At 35.7% G+C, this 18761-nt stretch overlaps 1 protein-coding gene across 1 annotated transcript in view; it reads left to right on the top strand.

Annotated features, from left to right (window-relative positions):
* The window catches only part of GNAT3 (G protein subunit alpha transducin 3), a 76770-nt gene that overhangs the window by 41983 nt on the left and 16026 nt on the right, over positions 1-18761 (top strand). Inside the window, exons 3-5 of the mRNA XM_036761010.1 lie at positions 2193-2334; positions 9748-9905; positions 18146-18274. Coding sequence (XP_036616905.1) covers positions 2193-2334; positions 9748-9905; positions 18146-18274 — 429 coding nt within the window. The remainder of the gene's footprint in view (positions 1-2192; positions 2335-9747; positions 9906-18145; positions 18275-18761) is intronic.

Genomic DNA, 18761 nt, shown 5'->3' with positions numbered 1-18761 from the left:
CATATACATATACACATACATGTCCACATGCATACACATGTACACATATAGACACATGTATACATACATATGTACATATACATAGACACATATGCACACATATGTTCCATTTGGAGATTTTCTTGAGATATAATGTGAGGTGTCAGCCTACACCTCATTTCTGCCAGTAGTTTCAAGATTTCACAACAGTTTTGTTCAATTGTAAGTCCTTACCACAGCTGGGGTCTTTAGTCAACGTGGAAATTAATTTTTCTTGACTATGCTTATTGTTTATGAGTTTCTTTTCTTTTTTACAGTTAGTAGAGGTAGGTGAGAGAGAAAGAGAGAAAATAATTGCTTGCTAATTGAAAGAAATAACTTTAAAAAGAGGGCAAAATACATAAATTGGTTGCTGCAGGAGAAATTGAATTCACCCTCACAGGAAGTCTTCAGGCAAAGGCTAATTAACTATTCTTAGGAATGCTGTCCAGGTATGGTTTAGGCTACACAGTCTTTGAGTCTCAGCTTTGAGATGCTATAATTCACTTTTTCTAGAACAGTCAAAATTTGTTCTACTTGGAGAATTTAAGCATCCTTGAATTTGTTCTTACTCTTGTAGTACTCTTGTAATTTGTAGATTGGCTTACAGTAAATGACCAAGTTCTATTTTTACTGACAGTATTTCTTTATGCAATGCCCATGTTCATAGTCCATTCTATAAAAAGAGGAATCTGTTATAGCCTGGGGAAACTGAACCACTGCTTTGGCTTTCTCCTCTTTAATCATTTGCTTCAGTCACACATCTCAGAAGAACTGAGGATTCTTCCTCATGCCAAGGACACTCAATTTGTATTAAAAGAATCAAAAAGATTGCAGCATAGTCACACTTTGAACTCTTGCATCTCTCAGGAGACCTCAATATAGTCAACAGATTAAAAATGCCACTTTCTTCAAAATTATTCTTCCAAATCTGTGGATCACTACTAAATAATTATATAATAAACTTTAATAAATCTGTGTAAACTAGTTTCCTTTCAATAGACATATCTATTGGAATAGCTAGCTAGCTAGCTAGCTAGATAGATAGATAGATAGACAGATAGACAGACAGATAGATAGATGGATGAGCTAACCCTCCAGACTTACTAGTAAAACACAATTTGGTTGCTTTTTGAACAATGGTTTAACTAGAAGGAATAGACACATTAAGCAAAACACAAATGAAAATACATTGGCACATAATTGTACTAAGGAATAACAATAATTCAACCACATGACAATTACTTAAATCAAAAATGGTGCTTTTTCCTCTCACTAGAAATAAACATCATGTAATATCAAAAATAGAAAACAGACCTTCCTATTTTCCCCTGTGTTTTAAGTGACCAGAAGTGGCATGTGTTTCCTAGCTACTGTCTGTACTTCCTGTAGAAATTGTTCGATATTCTATTAAAAATGTTAATGTACTGTATATGTTCGTGATTTAAGAATCTGGATATTATTCTCTTGAGAGGGAGCGAACTTTCCAAGCAAAATGCCCACGATTTGCCGTGAGTAAATGAATGGTGTATTCTGAGAGGATTCCAGGGTCTCCAAGCAGTCTAGTAGTTTTTTCCTGATTAGATAAAATCAAGGCCATAATTTTTTTTAATTTAAAAAAAAAGCATTTTAAAGGACAAAAAGAAGAAAAACAAATCCAAAGACATAAAGTAATCAGGTTCATTTCATGTTTTACACTGCCATTCTGGAATATTTGGCTTTGTTCTTTTTATTGCTTATCAAAGTGTTCCTTAAAGGGTGGGCCAGAGATTGATGGGGGTCCCAAAACTAATTCACGAGATCCATAGGGTCAAAACTATTTTCAGAATAATACTAAGACATTTTAATTTCTGATAGTGTAAATATGAATAGATCTAACCCATATAAAAAAAAACAAAGCTCTTGGGTGGGTCCTCATTATTTTTAAGAATAGGAGTCCCTTTCAGAATTATACTCTTAGTTGCCAATCTCCACTGGAGAGAAAACCTTCCATATTTAGGAATTGTCTGTGCCAGTGAAATTTAGTAGCCCAGAGCTCCCACAAACATCCTACTCAAATCCCTTTAGAGTCAATGATTTTTGCTCCCAAACCACAAACTATTTTTTTATGATTTGGTATTACCAAACATTCAAATATTGAACTCACTGTGGCCTTTTCTATGTTTCAATTACAGGATTATCCACAAGAATGGCTACACAGAGCAAGAATGCATGGAGTTCAAAGCTGTGGTTTACAGTAACACCCTGCAATCCATTCTGGCCATTGTGAAGGCTATGACAGTTCTGGGGATTGATTATGTAAATCCCCAAAGTACAGTAAGTATGAAACCAATGACACTCAGCAGTGAGATCCTAAAACAAAATGGTAGCATCGAATCATTTTGTGGCGACAGCTAGTTGGCACAGTAGAGAACTAGACTTGGACTTCGGAAATTTTAAGTTCAAATCTTGCCTCAGACACTCAGTAATATGTTTGGACAGATCACTTGACCTCTCTCTTAGCTTCAGATTCTTTATCTGTAAAATGCAGATGAAAATAGCATCTACTTCACAGAGTTGCTGTGAAGATCAAATGAAATAGTATTCATGAAGCACTTTGGAAACTTTCACACTCTAACTACTACTACTACTGTTATCAGGATTATTAACTAAACAGGAGTACCCCAAATCCCAAATATGCTTCCATCTAGGCCACCAATTCTTTTATAGCTAAGGTCTCTATGGGCTAAATTTAATATTCGAGCAATATATTACCTCCTCCTTTTACCATCATTTACTTGCACATATTTTTTAAAGAAAGATGTTTTTCTCTATTTCCTGGATTGAAACTTTATGAAGAATTATATAGGAAATTTATTTTATTTGTTCAATAAATACTATTAAGCACCTGCTATATGCCAGATACTGTGCACTGTGCTTAATGATTAGAAAATATCAGATGGCTAGAATGAAAAGTAGCAAGTGGACAGACTATGTGTTGTACTGGTATACACATAAAATTAAAATGCTTAAGTAAATGATTCCAGTATGTTTAGTAGACCCACTCCCTCTTAAATGATTGAGAAAAGAATAAGGACAAAGGCAATAAGAAGAGAAGGGATGTTATGATTTGCACCATTGGCATGAATAACTCCATTGACAAGATCCAGATCTATTGGGATATTTTGACTTCACAAATACACAGGATTTAAAGTTTTACAAAAATCCAATTTGCAAGGTACCTAATTACTTTTTTCAAAAACAGAAATTATAGGGATGGAAAGAACTTTTGATATTATTTGGTTTAACCCTCTAACTTCATGGATGAAAAAGATACCCATAGATGTAACCTGTGTTGTCCAACATCATGCTAAAAGCAATTGGCAAAGCCAGGATTTACACTCAGGTCTTCTTGCTCCAAATCTGTCCATGGTCATTATATCTAGCATTTGTCAGAAACAGAACTTGAACTCAGCTCTTCCTGATTCTAAAGCTAGCCCATTACCCACAACTCTCTGCTACCTCTCATAAAATATAAGAAATATACGATATGGTATTTTCATGTTAGAAATCATAGGCTATCATTAGTGTCACTGGTTTTTGTTTGTTTGTTTGTTTGTTTGGACTGAATTTGTGTCCTTCATGTAGAGAACTCCCATTGAAGAAATTCTTTCTCACAATCTAGACTGGCAATTTTTCTACATCTAATAATATTAGAATTGCCTGGGACAATTAGAAGTTAAGTAACCTCCCCAGGCTCACATAGGTAGTCTATGTTAGAAATAGTATTTAAACCTAATGTTTCTTGATTTAAATGCTGTCTCTCTATCTACTCTTCCAAGTTATCTCGCAACCTATATTCTCCCCCACTCACCCTGCCAAAAAAAGCTTTAATAAAATAAGTGACAGAAATATGAGAATTCACCCTGTTAGAGCATAGGATCATACATTATAGGATTATAAGATCATGGCTCTTGAGCTAGGAAGAACCTGAGAAGTCATCTAATCCAACCCCTTCGTTTTGCAGATAAGGAAAAAGAGACCAAAGTCTGTTTAGTGATTTACCCAAGGTCACATAGGCATTAAGTACTAATAGCACAATTCAAACACTAACTGTGATCCCTAAGAGAGATCCTAGAGAAGATATAAGGGCCAAAGGCAAAGATCTTGGGATAGCCACCCTTATCCAGAAATAAAGAATTCTTGCTCAGAGGACCATAAATGTATCTGCTCCCAATGCTTATTTCAGCATCTCTGTTAGCAAACTAAATGAGAAGGCACATTTGTAGCATCCTTCAAAAGAAATGTCGTGAGAAATTCATATGAGACCAACTCAAATTCAAATAAGAAGTGCCTAGATAGTTCTTTCATGTGAGAAGAAAAAACAGTAATAGTCTCCTTTTCCCACCATATATTTTTAAAATTTTCATTTGTGTCTTTATTTTCAGGAACAGGAACAAAGTAGCCCAGTTGTCAAGCACTAGGCCTTTATCATGTATTGACATGAGTCCTTGACATAAGACAACTTCAATGCCAAGATATATCACATAGTATTGGATATTAGGATTAGCATGCAGCCTGACGAACTATTTTTTATTCAGATGATTTCAAGTTAATGCTTTATTTTCGTATGGTTTTGGTGGGTTGAAAGATTAATTTTTATTTAGTCTTTAATTTGTATATTTACATGCATTTATACCTCTCTAGGCTAGAAGATCTTCACATGTGTGATAGATCCCTCAACAGTCTGGTGAAATCTATGGAACCCTTTTCAGAATAAAATTGTTGGATGCATAAAATACAACACACAGGATTTCAAAGGAAGCTTATATATTGCAATGTAATTATCAGCATAATTTTTAAAAAGCTCATGGACCCCGGGCTAAGAACTTTTCTCTAGGCAGTAGTTTATTTCTACACACCCACAGATGAGAACACTTATGTGAATGAGTTAAAACCAAGACAAAGAAAGAACGTTATCTGGCAGTCAACATAAACCTAAACTAATTAATAATAATAAATTCTGAGATATGTAGTACAAATAATATTTCTACTTAACAAAAAAGAAAATAGGTTGAGCAGTGTTAAAGATACTAAATGACTTCTCCATGGTCACACTGCTAGTAAGTGTGAGAAGTATGATGTGAACCTAGGTCTTCTTGACTCGAAGTTCATCATGTTGTCTGATACATTATAAAAATTTACCAAAAAAGAAATAATTGAAAGCCTACTCTCAATGCAAGATATTTGAATAGGTCCTATGAGACTACAAAGCTGAATGAACCATAATTCTGCTCTGAAAGAGTTTACAATACACACATACAAAAAATCATGCTACTAATTAGAATAATGTATATCATAAGGAATTGGGAGAGGCAAAGGATGAGACTACACCTATGATTTCAAAGGTATAGGGAGGTCCCAGATGAGGAAATCCCCTCCATGATGGCAGGCCAACACATTCTCTCTTTGAGAGTTACCTGAAGCTCTGTGAGGTTTAACAAGTTGCACAAATCGCATAGACAGTGTGTAACAAGGGGGTGGTGGGGAGATAATATATAACACAACAAAAGACAAATATGTGGGGATGCAGAGGAAAGAGATAAAATAGTCATAAATTTTGAATATTACCATATCAAGGGCATTGGACAGTATGTCAGATGCAAAATAAGAAATTTTTAGCACATTCAACCATTTTTTGCTCATCCTGATTATCCAACATTATGGTTAATGACATGGACGGAGTTGGTGTCCTCCAGGGAATGCCTGTTGTCCTGATACTGTCACTCAAGCTTTGGGTCCCAAAAGAGTAGTAATCTCCCTTGTACATTAATTAAATCCCTATACCAGTGCTCTCTGACCTGCCTTCCTACCCTAGGACAACTCCTAGAAACACTTGAGAGTACTGGAATGGAGGAAGGAACTTTGAGTGATCTCCAGGGGGCAACAAATTGACCACTTTCTTCTCATCCAAGTTCTCAGGCCATGAAATTTCCTGTGGGATGAGCAGTTTCTGAATCTCCTAAAATCCCTGACCATTCCAAAGGAATATTGAAGGAACCAGATTCTTTTGAATCCTTCACAGTCTCACCTCCCAATACAGTTTATGGGGATTCTTGATAGATTTCTAGAAGGCCTGGACATACTAAAGATTCTTCATAAACTCTAGGGCTGGGCCAGGCAGGAAGCAGAGACCTCCTAGTGGTCAGAAACAAAATAAGGTTATCCAAATTTGTTCTCAACTATTAAAGTGTTTTGTTTTGTTTTGTTTCTTCTAACTCACCTCCCTGGGTAGTCCCCAAAATTCCTAGAGGGGCCCCTTAGGATTGTTATTGGAAGGTACTTTGTAACTACCATGGACTCCAGCTGAGGCACTCTTTTTAATGCATCTTGAATATGGTACGTGATAGTACAGTCCAGTAGATACTATAGATAGTATAGAATGCTGGTTCTGGCTTTAGAAGACCTAGGTTCAAATCTTGACTCTGCTTTCTGCTACCTGTATGAGTTTGGGCAAGTTAAGGATTGAATCACATGACCTCCTTTCCAGCTCAGAATCGATGATCTTTAGACAGTCCTTTAGTAATTGACAAATTGTCACAGCAGTGCTTCAATACGAGGATCAGAGGGCATAGGGAACCATTTAATAGGAATTCTATTCTTTGTAAGACACATAAAATTATAAAGAATAACAGTAGGACTCTATTAAAATACAGATCTGGTGATAATGCTGGTTTTTATCTTTTGGTGAAATAATAACTGGTACTTACATAATATTTTAAGGTTTGCAAAGCACTTTAGGTGCATGACCTCATTTGAAACTCACAATTTTGTGAACTAAGTGTCACAACAGTTACCACTAATTGACACATGAGGAAACTGAGACTCAGAGAAGTTAAGGTATCTTCTCGGGATCTCACTACCAGTGAGGAATCATCTGACCTGGGATTTGAACAAAGGTCATCCTGACAATAAATCCAACACTTTAGCCACTGCCCCCTGAAGAGGCACATGCACATATTACTGTGTACGGGGGACAGGATCTGATCTGAACACAAATAAGTTCATGGTCAATGTTTTTCCCAGACATAGTAGCCCTGGGGAAAATAATGATTTTGTCTGAAATTTAAAATTTCAACACATAGGGGAAAAAAAAGTATAGGATCATTTATTTCAAGCTGAAAGGAATCTTTAAAAATATTAAGTCCAATTGCCTGATTTTACAGAGGAAGAAATTAAAACCAGAGGCGGAGTCACTTGCCAAAGGTCACAGAGAGAACCCGCTTTGTAGCAAGTATCCTCTGTCTTTAGATGTGCAGAGGTCTTTCCACTGTTCCCTCCATTGTCAATTTGTTGCCCCCTGGAGATCACTCAAAGTTCCTTCCTCCATTCCAGTACTCCCAAGTGTTTCTAGAATTCAGCAAAGTTGTCCTAGGGTAGGAGGGCAGGTCAGAGACTGCCTAGTGTACTAAGCAAAGACTTTACTGGCAAAAAGTTATCTTTAGTTCTATGCTAAATTATGCTGCTTCAAAACTCATTTCTTTTCATGTTACGTCCTCTCTTTTCAAATTCAAATTTTTTCTTAACTTGGAACAAGCTTCAGCAGCAAATCACATGCATCAATTCAAGTTAGGAGTGGACGAGCATGCACTTGGTTCATTTCTAAGACGAATACAAAAAAAATCTCCTTTTCATATAAACTTCTAATGCCATGACTTTATCACATGATAGCACAAAAGGGAAAATTACTTGAAATAATTTTCTTAGTATTTTCAGAATGGAACTGTTTCTAGTAGTTTGTGTAAAAAAAAAAATCTTACCTTCCTCCCTCCCCATCACATCTACTCCCTCTCCAGCCCTATAGTGCCTTAATCTTTTCATAATAGATGCCTTTCTAAGTTTTGCTAAAATAAGCAACCAAATTCTCCATACTTAGGAAATGGTTTCTTGTCTTGAAATAAGACTTTGGTTTGGGAAGCTAAAACTGACTTAACTCGATTAAAATTCTTAGTCTAGATTCTAGGGTGTGTGACCAGCTGTCTCTACATAAAATGCTCCAGATTACACTTTCCCAGGGGAAGGTTTTATGTAATAGCATCAGCAAAAACAACAGGGTTCTCCATTCTCATTCACATTCAACCAATCAGAAAGGAAAGTTGTCTATATAAGAAATGAATCAACAGTGACATGGTCCATCTGGAGATTTCAGCTGCTTGGTAATTGAATTAGGTCAGTGACTGATCAGTTGGGTTGTAGCAATAGGGACTGATCGGGATGTTACTAAAAACAAATAGAAGGGCCACCATAATAAGGTCTCTGACCTGTTTCTCTTGAAATCCTGACCATTGCCACAACCCCAGATAAATACATGAAACAACCTGCAATGGGAAGTCATAATAATAACCTATTCATTTTTATGAAAAATAGTGAGCATCTCTAAGAAAAGACTGAAAGCCTCATAGGAATTATCTATGATGGCAAAATAATTTTGTCATCACAGAGTTCATAAGGAAGCTATGAATAGCAGAAAGCTCTCTGGGCTTGGAATAAAGAAATCTGAAATTGAGTCTGACACTAACAAGCTCTGTGACTGTAGACATGTCAATCAGGCTCTCTGAGACTCAGTTTGTTTTTGTGAAAATGGGGATAGTCTCTACTTTGCAAGTTTTGATAATCAAATGAGATAATGTATGTTATCCACTTTGTGGAGGGCTATAAAAACATCAGATATTATTAACATTCTCTCTAGTCTTCTCTAAGATCCTTTGCAACACCTTCAATATTAAACTTTTTCTCTTGCCTAACTGGATTCTCATTAAAACTAATTCTACTTCTATCTGCTACTAAATTAGGAAATAATACTTCTGGTAGACAGAGAAATATTATTTAAATGTCTTCCTGTCCACATACAACATATGCATCAGAGGAGCTCACTTCACCATTCCTAATCACACTCAAAAAAGTAAAATAGAGAGGAAGCCAAGAATAGTGTATTGAGAGTCAATCTTAGAATCAGGAAGACCTAAGTCCAAGTGTAGTCTCTGGCACATACTAGTTGTGTGACCCTAGTCAAACCATGTAAATTCTCAGTGCTTTTAAGCATTTCTCTAATATTATAATATACAGACTTGAGTGTTTCTACATTGCAGAAATGAGTATTTCTACTCTGTGGTTCCTAACAATAATGAAATCACAATAAAGCAAAGTCAAATAAATAAGAATACAAAACAATATAAGAAACATAATTATAAGGCTTCTGCTTATTTCTTCCATTTTTTATTTAAATTTCAACTTGTCTGATTCTTAATTTCTTGATAAATCAGATACCTGCTTTAAAAGATACAAGAACATGAAATTTGCCATGAGGAGTCATACTCAATATCCATTAAGAACAGTATAACAAACTGTTTCTTTCTAAAGAACCAAGGAGGAGAGGGAATATAGAAATCAATGGTTGTCTTTCTTGATATTTTTACTAAAAGATTAGAGACGTACACTTATAAACATGCTATTTTCTGGCAGTAACTCATTATGGCTTGTACATGTACATAAGAAAACTGTCAGGCTACCGTGAGTAATGCTTGTTCCTGGCAACTGAGTACTGTTTTATTAATGACATTAAAGAAGACATGTTATCATTAATAGGAACAGGGTAAAGATCCCCCAAATAAAACCTGCTACTTTTAAAAAAAAGTGTTACTTGATTCTAAAGGAAAAGATTTTCATTCTTCTGACTAAAATCTAATTTAGGAAGACCAAAAACAACTCTGCATGATAGCAAGTGGCTTAGAAGATGGCACCATGACTCCTGAACTGGCTGAGATAATAAAACGACTGTGGAAAGACCCAGGAATCCAGGCCTGCTTTGAAAGGGCATCAGAATATCAACTCAATGACTCAGCAGCTTAGTAAGTCAATTTATTCTTCTAATATTTTCAATGAAATATGTTAAAAGTCAAATAGCAAAATCAATTTGTAAACATAAATATAGGGAAAAAATTCTATGCTCATTTGTAATGTTGAAAGTACTAGCTAAAGAGATAGCAAATGGAATGAAGTAAAAAAAAAAGTCAAGGTAAGATAAATTAGACTCGAAAATAAATACCAGATACGTTTTCACATAACTGTTTATCCAGCTGTTGTACTTGAGAAGATAAATAATGTGATATATTTGCCAGGTTAAATATACAACATGGCCTAGTCATAATAAAATCAGGATGCTAGTGTTTAAAAGACTCAACAGTCACAGAAATTTAGTGTTTTTCAAAAAAGGAAATGACTGAAGGATCTTCCATGTATATACTTGTGTGTGTGTATGCAAACATACATATATTTCTTTGACACGTACTAGCTCTGATGTCTTGAAAAGTCAATTACTCTCTCAGTTTCCAGGGTAACTCTCTAAAACAGTAAGTTGTAAGATAGGCACTAGTCTGCATCAGGAGGAATTTTTCATTCCTAGTGTTTAAAAGACTCAATACTCACAAAAATATACTATTTTTCAAAAAAGGAAATGACTGAAGAATCTTGCATGTATATACTTGTGTGTATACAAACATACATGTATTTCTTTGACACATAGTAGCTCTGATATCTTGCAAAGTCATTTACTCTCTTAGTTTCCTGGGTAACTCTCTAAAACAGTAAGTTGTAAGATAGGTACTAATCTGCATCGGGAGGAATTTTTCATTGTTTGCTTTCTACAACAACGAAATTGCACAGATAAATGATAAATGGGTAGATACATAGGTACATAAGTACTTAGAGGTATAGAGATAGATAAGGATTGCAACTGTGGTTTCAGTGATATAGGTAACTCAACACTTAGAAAACTTCCTTTGCTAATTCAAGGTGGACATTGTCTACAGCTTAGAGTCTTAAAGTATTGCCTAGAGCACTGGAGGGAATAAAAGTCTTGTCTGAAAAGCAAAGCAGAACCAAACAAATCAGGTTTTCCTCCTATCTATCAAAATGCAAATTGAATTGCAAATTGAGAATGCAAAATTCATTGAGTTGGCCCTTAAATCTAAAAATATATTGGCAACCCAATACGTTATCTAATATCAGAGAAATTGGTTGTACTTGAATATGCCAGGAATGAGACTTCACTTTTGAAACAAACAAAAATAATATATATATATATATATATATATATATATATATATATATATATATATATATATGTATATACACACACATATGCATAGATATACACAATACACACACACACACACACACATATATATATATATATTTGAAACAATATACATATGTATTGTAACATAGTAAGTCTCACTTGGACTGGTAAAGTCCAAACCATCCGCAATTTTATAGACGAGGCATAGATGTGAGAAGTGAAGTACCCAAAGCCACACAGATAACAAGTAGCAAAGCTAGAAGTTGAGGTCTTCTGACTCTTGGAAATTCTTCCATATCAACCTACATAATATAGATATAGCTATAGCCATCTATCTATCATATATCTATCTAACATTGGAAATAGTATTTTTAAAACATACACTTATGTGTGTGTGTAGGTGTGTGTGTGTATAAAAAGATATAGATTAGCAAGTCTAATCTCAGGATTAGAAAAGCTCAAAGAAACCTAAATAAGGTAAAATAAATAGTTGACTAGGCATCATTCTTTTCTAAAAGAAATATAGAATTTCTCGTAATACAGAATTATGTTTAAAGACTTAAAATGGGAGACTAATAATAAAGAATAAATATATAAATTCTTCTTACACATGTACCGAAGAAAATAATTTTAGGGCAAGAGTCATTAACTATTTTGAATCAAAGAGGTATTTTAATTTCCATTTTGTCTTAAGATCTCTGAGGGTTGACTTTACCAGAGAACTCTTTAACCAAGCAGGTGAGGAACTATTGCTGGCAAAATAAGAAGAGCTAGGCATGATGGAATAGTAGATATGGGTGGATATCTCAATGTGGGGATCTGCTGGGTAAAGGCTGGCTGGGGCCTGTGGTTTAAGATTAAAGTGGAAAACACAAACACACACACACACACACACACACACACACACTATGAACTTAATAAACAGAAACAAGTGGGATTATTTCAAAAAACAGAAGATGATGTATCAAATGGCAGACATTATATGTAGTTTGAGTTTTTGTGTATATCAAATTTAGTACTACAGTAACAAAATTGCCTTGTTTGCATCCCCTTCTGACCTTCCTTCTTATTGCAGGGTATTTTCTAATGATTTATTGACATATTTTTCTTTCTTTTCTTCTTTTTGTTGTATTACTATCTCACATGTGACAAGTAAGTACATTCAAGCAAAAATAAATCACCATATTGACTATGCCTGCATGTGCATATCTCTTTTGACACCTATTGTCTACCACCTCTCTGCCAAGGGGTAGAAAAATATGGTATATTGTCAGTCTTAGAGTTATGATTAGTTACTGAGAGTTCTGCAGTCTTTTAGAGTTACTTTTACCTTAAAATTCTTTTGATCATTGAACAAATTTTTCTCCTGGTCCTATCCAATTTATATTATGTTAGTTCATAGAAGTTTTAATAGGGTCCTTTGTATAATATTTATCATTTCTTACTCTCTAATAATATTCCATTAACCTTCATACTCCATAATTTATTCAATCATTTCTTTTTTGATGAATACTCCCTTTTTCAGCTTTTTGCTATAATAAAAAATGCAGCTATAAAGATTTTTTTTTCCTATTTAAGCTCTTTCTCTATGTCTTTGACTGCTTTGAGCTATAGACTTTTGACATTTGCATTTTGCAACCCAGTATCACTCAGTCAAAAGGTTTATGAAGTTTGGTGACTTGGGATCTAGTTCTAAATTATTTTCCAGAATAGTTTAACCAATTAGCTCAACAAACTGCATTAGCACATGCCATTTTCCTCTTCTGTTATCTTTGCCAATCCAAAATGTATTAGGTTGAAACTTAGAGTTGTTTAAATTGGCATTTCTTTTATTATTAGTTATTTTAAAATTTTCTCACGTGGTTAATAAAAGCTCGCATTTCTTCCTTTGAAAACTGCCTATTTGTATACTTTGACCACTCATCTTTTGGAAAATCAAGTGGCAAATTCCTTGGATAGTCAAATCATAGATTTATAGATAGATAAGACCTTAGAGATCATCTGGTGAAGTCCAAACGCTCCTCATTTTATAGATGAGGCACAGATGGGAGAAGTGGAATACCCAAAGTCACATAAGTAACAAGTAGCAGATCTAGAATGTGAGGTCTTCTGACTCTTGGACATTCTTCCATAGTTACCTATATAATGTAGCTATAGATTTAGATATAGACATAGATATAGATCTATCTATCTATCATTAGAAGTAGTATTTTAGACAGGTATAGGAAATAACCAGGTCTTTAAAAACAATTGAACTAAATTCTTGAACAGTCCCTAATTTTTTTTCCAATTTTACAAGACAGGCATCCACAACCAAATCCTGAATTTGCAAAATAAAACAATATCTTCACATTCAAATAAGTTCCATCATAAATGCAAAAGATGTTTAAATATGTCCTTTAAGCATTTTGTTCCACCATCTAACAGGTATAGTTTTTAAACTATCTTAATTCTGACAGGTATATTTATTTTTTGAAAGACCGCATGATTCAATAAACTAATACTTTCCCTAGTTCATATGTTTATTCAGGTAAATAGCCAATTTTGTATGTATCATACTACATTAAAGCTCGTAGAAACTGAGAAGCATATGTTCTCAATTCTTTTTGCAGAAACATTTATTCCATATACGCGGGGTAACTTTTGAAAAGTCACTTTATCAACTGTTATCTTTTGTTGTTCAGTCATTTCAGTCATGTCCGACTCTTTGTGACCCCATTTCGGTTCTTCTTGGCAAAGACATTGGAGTAGTTTGCCATATCCTTCCCCAGATTATTTTGCAGATAGGGAAACTGAGGCATATAAGGTTAAGTGATTTGCCCAGGGTCACATAGCTAGTAAGTATATGAGGGCACATTTGAACTCAGGTCTTTCTGACTTCAGGCTTAGTGCTCGATCTACTGTGCCACCTAGATGCACCCCCCCCACACACACACACCTATTAGCTCAGCTTAGCTAAAGTGAAAAGGAATTATTACATTGGGGAAAAAAGTGATGAGTTACAGGTTTGCATATATCCAAAAGGGAAGTCAGTATTTCCCCCACTCAAACCCCTCAATTCTGTACCCTCACATATACACACTTGGAGAAAGGGGTCTTCTTCCAATCTTTCTGTTTCTTTTAAGGATCCTCCCATTCTTCCCTTTCCATAGGCTTGACACCCCAGAAACCTCCTTTATTCTTCACTCTCTTTCACCTCCTATATCTTATTAGTTATGAAGTCATACTGCTTCTATGTCCACAACAGCTCTCTCATTCTTCATTCCTCTCCAATGATCACTATTCTAGCCCATCGTCTCTTGTCTGCTCTCTTCATCACGTTATCTGGATTACTGAGGCAATCTCATAAGCGATCTCTGTGGTTCTAGTCTCCCCACCTTCCAATCCATCCTTCACATGGCAACAAAAATAATTTACTTAAACTGCACATCTCTTCATGTCCCTCCTCCACTCAAAAACCTTCAATGGCTCCCCATTTGCCTAGAGGTTAAAATGCAAATTCTTCCACCTGGCATTTTAAACCCTCCACAATCTGGCTCCCACCTACTTTTCTTTTATTGCGTATTATTCTCCTTTACTCACTCTTTGTTCCCACAAAATTTACATCCTGCCCGTGACCAGAGTATGACATTTCTCAATACCTTTTCACAGGCTTGATCCCATGCTTATGACACCATCACTTTTGATAATTTCCTTGAAGAACCTTTGTCTGCCTTCAAAGTTCAGGTTAGGTACCATCTCCTGTGAGAAACCTTTCCTGATTGTCCCAAATGTGAGTTCTCCCTCCTTCAAACTTCAATCCATTACAAATCCATCTACATGTTGTGGTTACACACACACACACACACACACACACACACACTCATCCCATAGAATGTTAGCTCCCCGAGGGTAAGAACTATTTCATTTTTGTCTTTGTATCACTAGTGTCTAACCCAGGGGTGGGGAACCTGCAGCCTGGAAGCCACATGTGGCCCTCTAGGTCCTCAAGTGTGGCACTTTGACTGAATCCAAACTTCATAGAACAAATCTTTTTATTAAGGGAATTTGGTACTAACCCAACACTTGTAAGCAGCAGGCACTTAATACATATGTGTTTGTTGCTGTGTCTAAACCAGGCTGCATGGTGTATTGGAAAGAATGCTGGAGATTCTGGTTCAAATCCCAACTCTGCCATTTATTAGCAGAGTGACTCTTGGCAAGTCACTTAAACTTTTCTGATCCTCAGCTTCATCATCTATAAAGCGGGTATAAAATACCTGTAGTGCCTACCTCACAGCAGTTTGAAAGACTCAAATAAAATATATACAAACTTCAAATTTGCAAAATTCAAAGTGCTATTTAAAGCTTTCAATATCATGGGTTTAAAACTGGGGAGAGGGGAAATGTATCCTCATTTGTAAAATGAGGCATACTAGCTAATGTCTATGGTTCTTTGGAATAGTAGTAAGGGCACTGAATTTTAAATATAGGTTTGAAACGTGGCTCTGTCATTTTCTATCTATGTAACATTGGACAAATCATTTAATGTTTCTGGGACTCTGTTTCCTCATTAGGCCAATTTCTTCTTTTTATAGATGAAGAAATTAAGTCCCAGAGATCTCAAATGATCCGATCAGTGTCACACAAGTAGTAACTAAAAGCATCAGGGTTCAAACTCAGATTCTCTTATTGCAAATATATTACCTTTTCCAGTATTGGGGATTTTCTCATAAGACTCCTCAATTTATGTATAAGAAAATTGAGGTAGGTATAGAAGTATGGCCACCTGGCCAGGGGTTCCATGGCTACTAAGTTATGGAGTAGGGAGTAGAACCTGGTCCTTTGAGCACAGAGCCATTATCATCTGTGACAAAATTACCTTAAAGCAATTGTCAATTCTTATGTTCTTCTGATTATGAGACTGTTATTGTTTGAATATTATAAATGCATGAGGGAAACTTGTGATATCTGGTGGATCTCAGGCTGCAGTTTTGAACTGCTAAGGAGATAAGAGCAGCTGGTAAATTGCCTGCATATTTAATGTTTGAATTTAAGGGCCCATCATCCAGAAAGGATTAGCCATTTAAAAACCTTTCTGTGTTGCTCATTTATCTGATCCAGTGGGCTGAAATTTATAGCACGGTAAATAAGTTAGTAGTTTTCCCTGATCTAGAGTGCTGAGAGATAGGAAATAGTAAATACCAAGTCTGATTCTCCAACTAAAAGGTTGACTGTTGAGGTGATGTGATCCTCCATAGCGATGCCCTCCTCAGATTTAAATGGGGGTGTGAAACTTGGGCTCCCCCTGCAGGAGACTGCAAATGAAAAGTTTTCAAGGAGATATTTCATTATTCCAAAATAGAATTGTAAATCTGGCAGATTGTCAGTAACAATATCCTCTATAAACAATAAAGTCTTTCAGATAATGCTATGAGAAATTTCCTGATAACATTTCATCATGTTGATTGGAACCTCCTGGGATTTTGTGGTGATTTGAGCCTTAGAGCTAAGACTGAGGTAGTTCCAGCCTACACACACAGAATCACAGGATAATAGGTCTAGTGCAGGAAAAAATCTCATAACAAGCTAATCCAATGCTCTCATTCTGCAGATTAAAAACAAAAGTCAGGGGAGGTTAAGAGACTTGCTCATGATCACAAATGTTGCTACTGAGCCCTGGTCCTTTAGTTTCAGATCCTTCAGAAATTTGAAGAGATTAGACTATGATCTATAGGAAAACAAACTAGATCTGGAAAGAATGTCAGAGATTAGATAGTCAGATACCCTGGAAATTAAGACCCAAAGAGGCTAAATGACTTGTCTTAGTCCCAAAGGTAGTTAAGTATCAGGGAGAGGATTTAAAACCTGGACTTCTAAATCTAGAGTCTTTGAGAACCTGACACATTAGTTTATAATGTATAGAGATTATCTAGTACAGTGGTTCCAAAACTAGGGTCTATGAACATGTATTTTTTTTAAAAAAGTATATTGACCACTGCATTTCAAAATAATTGCTTTTCTTTATAATCTTATATATTTTGTTTTATGCATTTAAAAATATTCTGGGAATAGGTCTGTAAGACTCACACCTCTCTCTGTCTCTCTCTCTCTCTCTCTCTCTCTCTCTCTCTCTCTCTCTCTCTCTCTCTCTCTCCTGTTTCTCTTTGTCTGACTCTCTCTGTTTCTGTCTGTTTCACTCTTTCTCTTAAATACTCACAGAAACATACACAAAGATAAAGAATATGTTATCTAATCAAACCCTTACCTTAGTTCAAGAGAAGATAAGTAATCTGCCCAAGGCTGTATGTGATAGATCTAAGATTAAAGCACAGGTTTGATTTCAAATATAGGTCTGTTTCTGCATCATAACAATACTTTGGATTCCCTCTTGAACTAATTCAGTCTCCTAGTAATGTTCAGTATGAAGTAAGGCCCATAGTTGTCTTATACCTGCCCCAAACACCTAGACTGAAGATGCCCTCCTACCTTGATTACTATATTGGTCATATATGATAACAAGAAAGGTAGTTTGGTTATGTGGATGAAGGGCTGTCCTCAGAGTCAGTAAGAACTATGTTTAAATCCCATCCTTGACACTTACTAGCTATATAACTTTGGACAAGTGATTTAACCTGTCGATGCTTTAGGAAGCTGTTTACGACTATAAGCTGCAGAGAAGAACCTGGCCTGCGTCAGTAGGAGGAATCCTCTTGCCTGGGAATTCCCTTTACAAATGGAATTACAGGTCCATTACCTATCACTTTGTTAAAACAGGTTTGCTTTCGCTTTAAACACAAAATTCATCGCTAACCTCCCCCCTAAAACAAAACGAAACCTCCTGCTAATTTGTTTTTAACTTTTTTTGTTACATGAGGAGAAAAAAAGCTTTTGCAAATTATGAACTTAGCCTCAAAAGGTCTAGAATGTAAGTTTTAATCACTGTAAGTGTCCTTGCTCTGTTATCCAGGCTAGTGTCCTTCAAACGTTTGAAGATACAGGCCAATCTTTTTGTTTGTTTTCCCCGTCTAGCTACCTCAATGATCTAGACAGGATAACAGCTCCTGGGTATGTTCCAAATGAACAAGATGTCCTGCACTCCAGGGTGAAAACTACTGGCATTATTGAAACACAATTCTCCTTCAAGGATTTGCACTTCAGGTAGGATCCTTTGGCTTTCCTCTGTCTAAGCAGAACTGTATAGCTTTACAGTAGATTCACCTGGTTAATATTCATGAAGTCAAGGTAACCAGACAGTTGGGTCTTCTATGGAGGAGGTTGGATCTATTCAAAACCACTTAAGCAGGCAAACTTTATCTTCTGTATCTCTGCCACGATGAAACCTGTGCTGACCTTAGGCATCCCAGGGTTCCCCACTGTGATTATTTTATCTTACTGATGCCTACTTGGACAGGTATACAAGTCTAGGACTCTTGCTTGCTCTCAAGATTTACCTCCTCACTTAACAAGGTGATAGCTGGCAATTATCTAAAAAAAATTAACATGTATGCTAATGTGTTAAGGTGCTTAATGTACTCCCTATTCTCACATATCATGATTACCTATTAAAATCATCCTCTAAGAGACACAATGGAAAGGACTGACTCTAATTTTAGCCAGTAAGAAAGACTTGGGTAACAGATGTGAC

The sequence above is a fragment of the Trichosurus vulpecula genome, chromosome 5 (assembly GCF_011100635.1).
Source record: "Trichosurus vulpecula isolate mTriVul1 chromosome 5, mTriVul1.pri, whole genome shotgun sequence".
NCBI classification, from domain to species: Eukaryota; Metazoa; Chordata; class Mammalia; order Diprotodontia; family Phalangeridae; genus Trichosurus; species Trichosurus vulpecula.
Note: the sequence above shows the minus strand (reverse complement) of the source record. Positions and strands in the feature narration are given on the sequence as shown.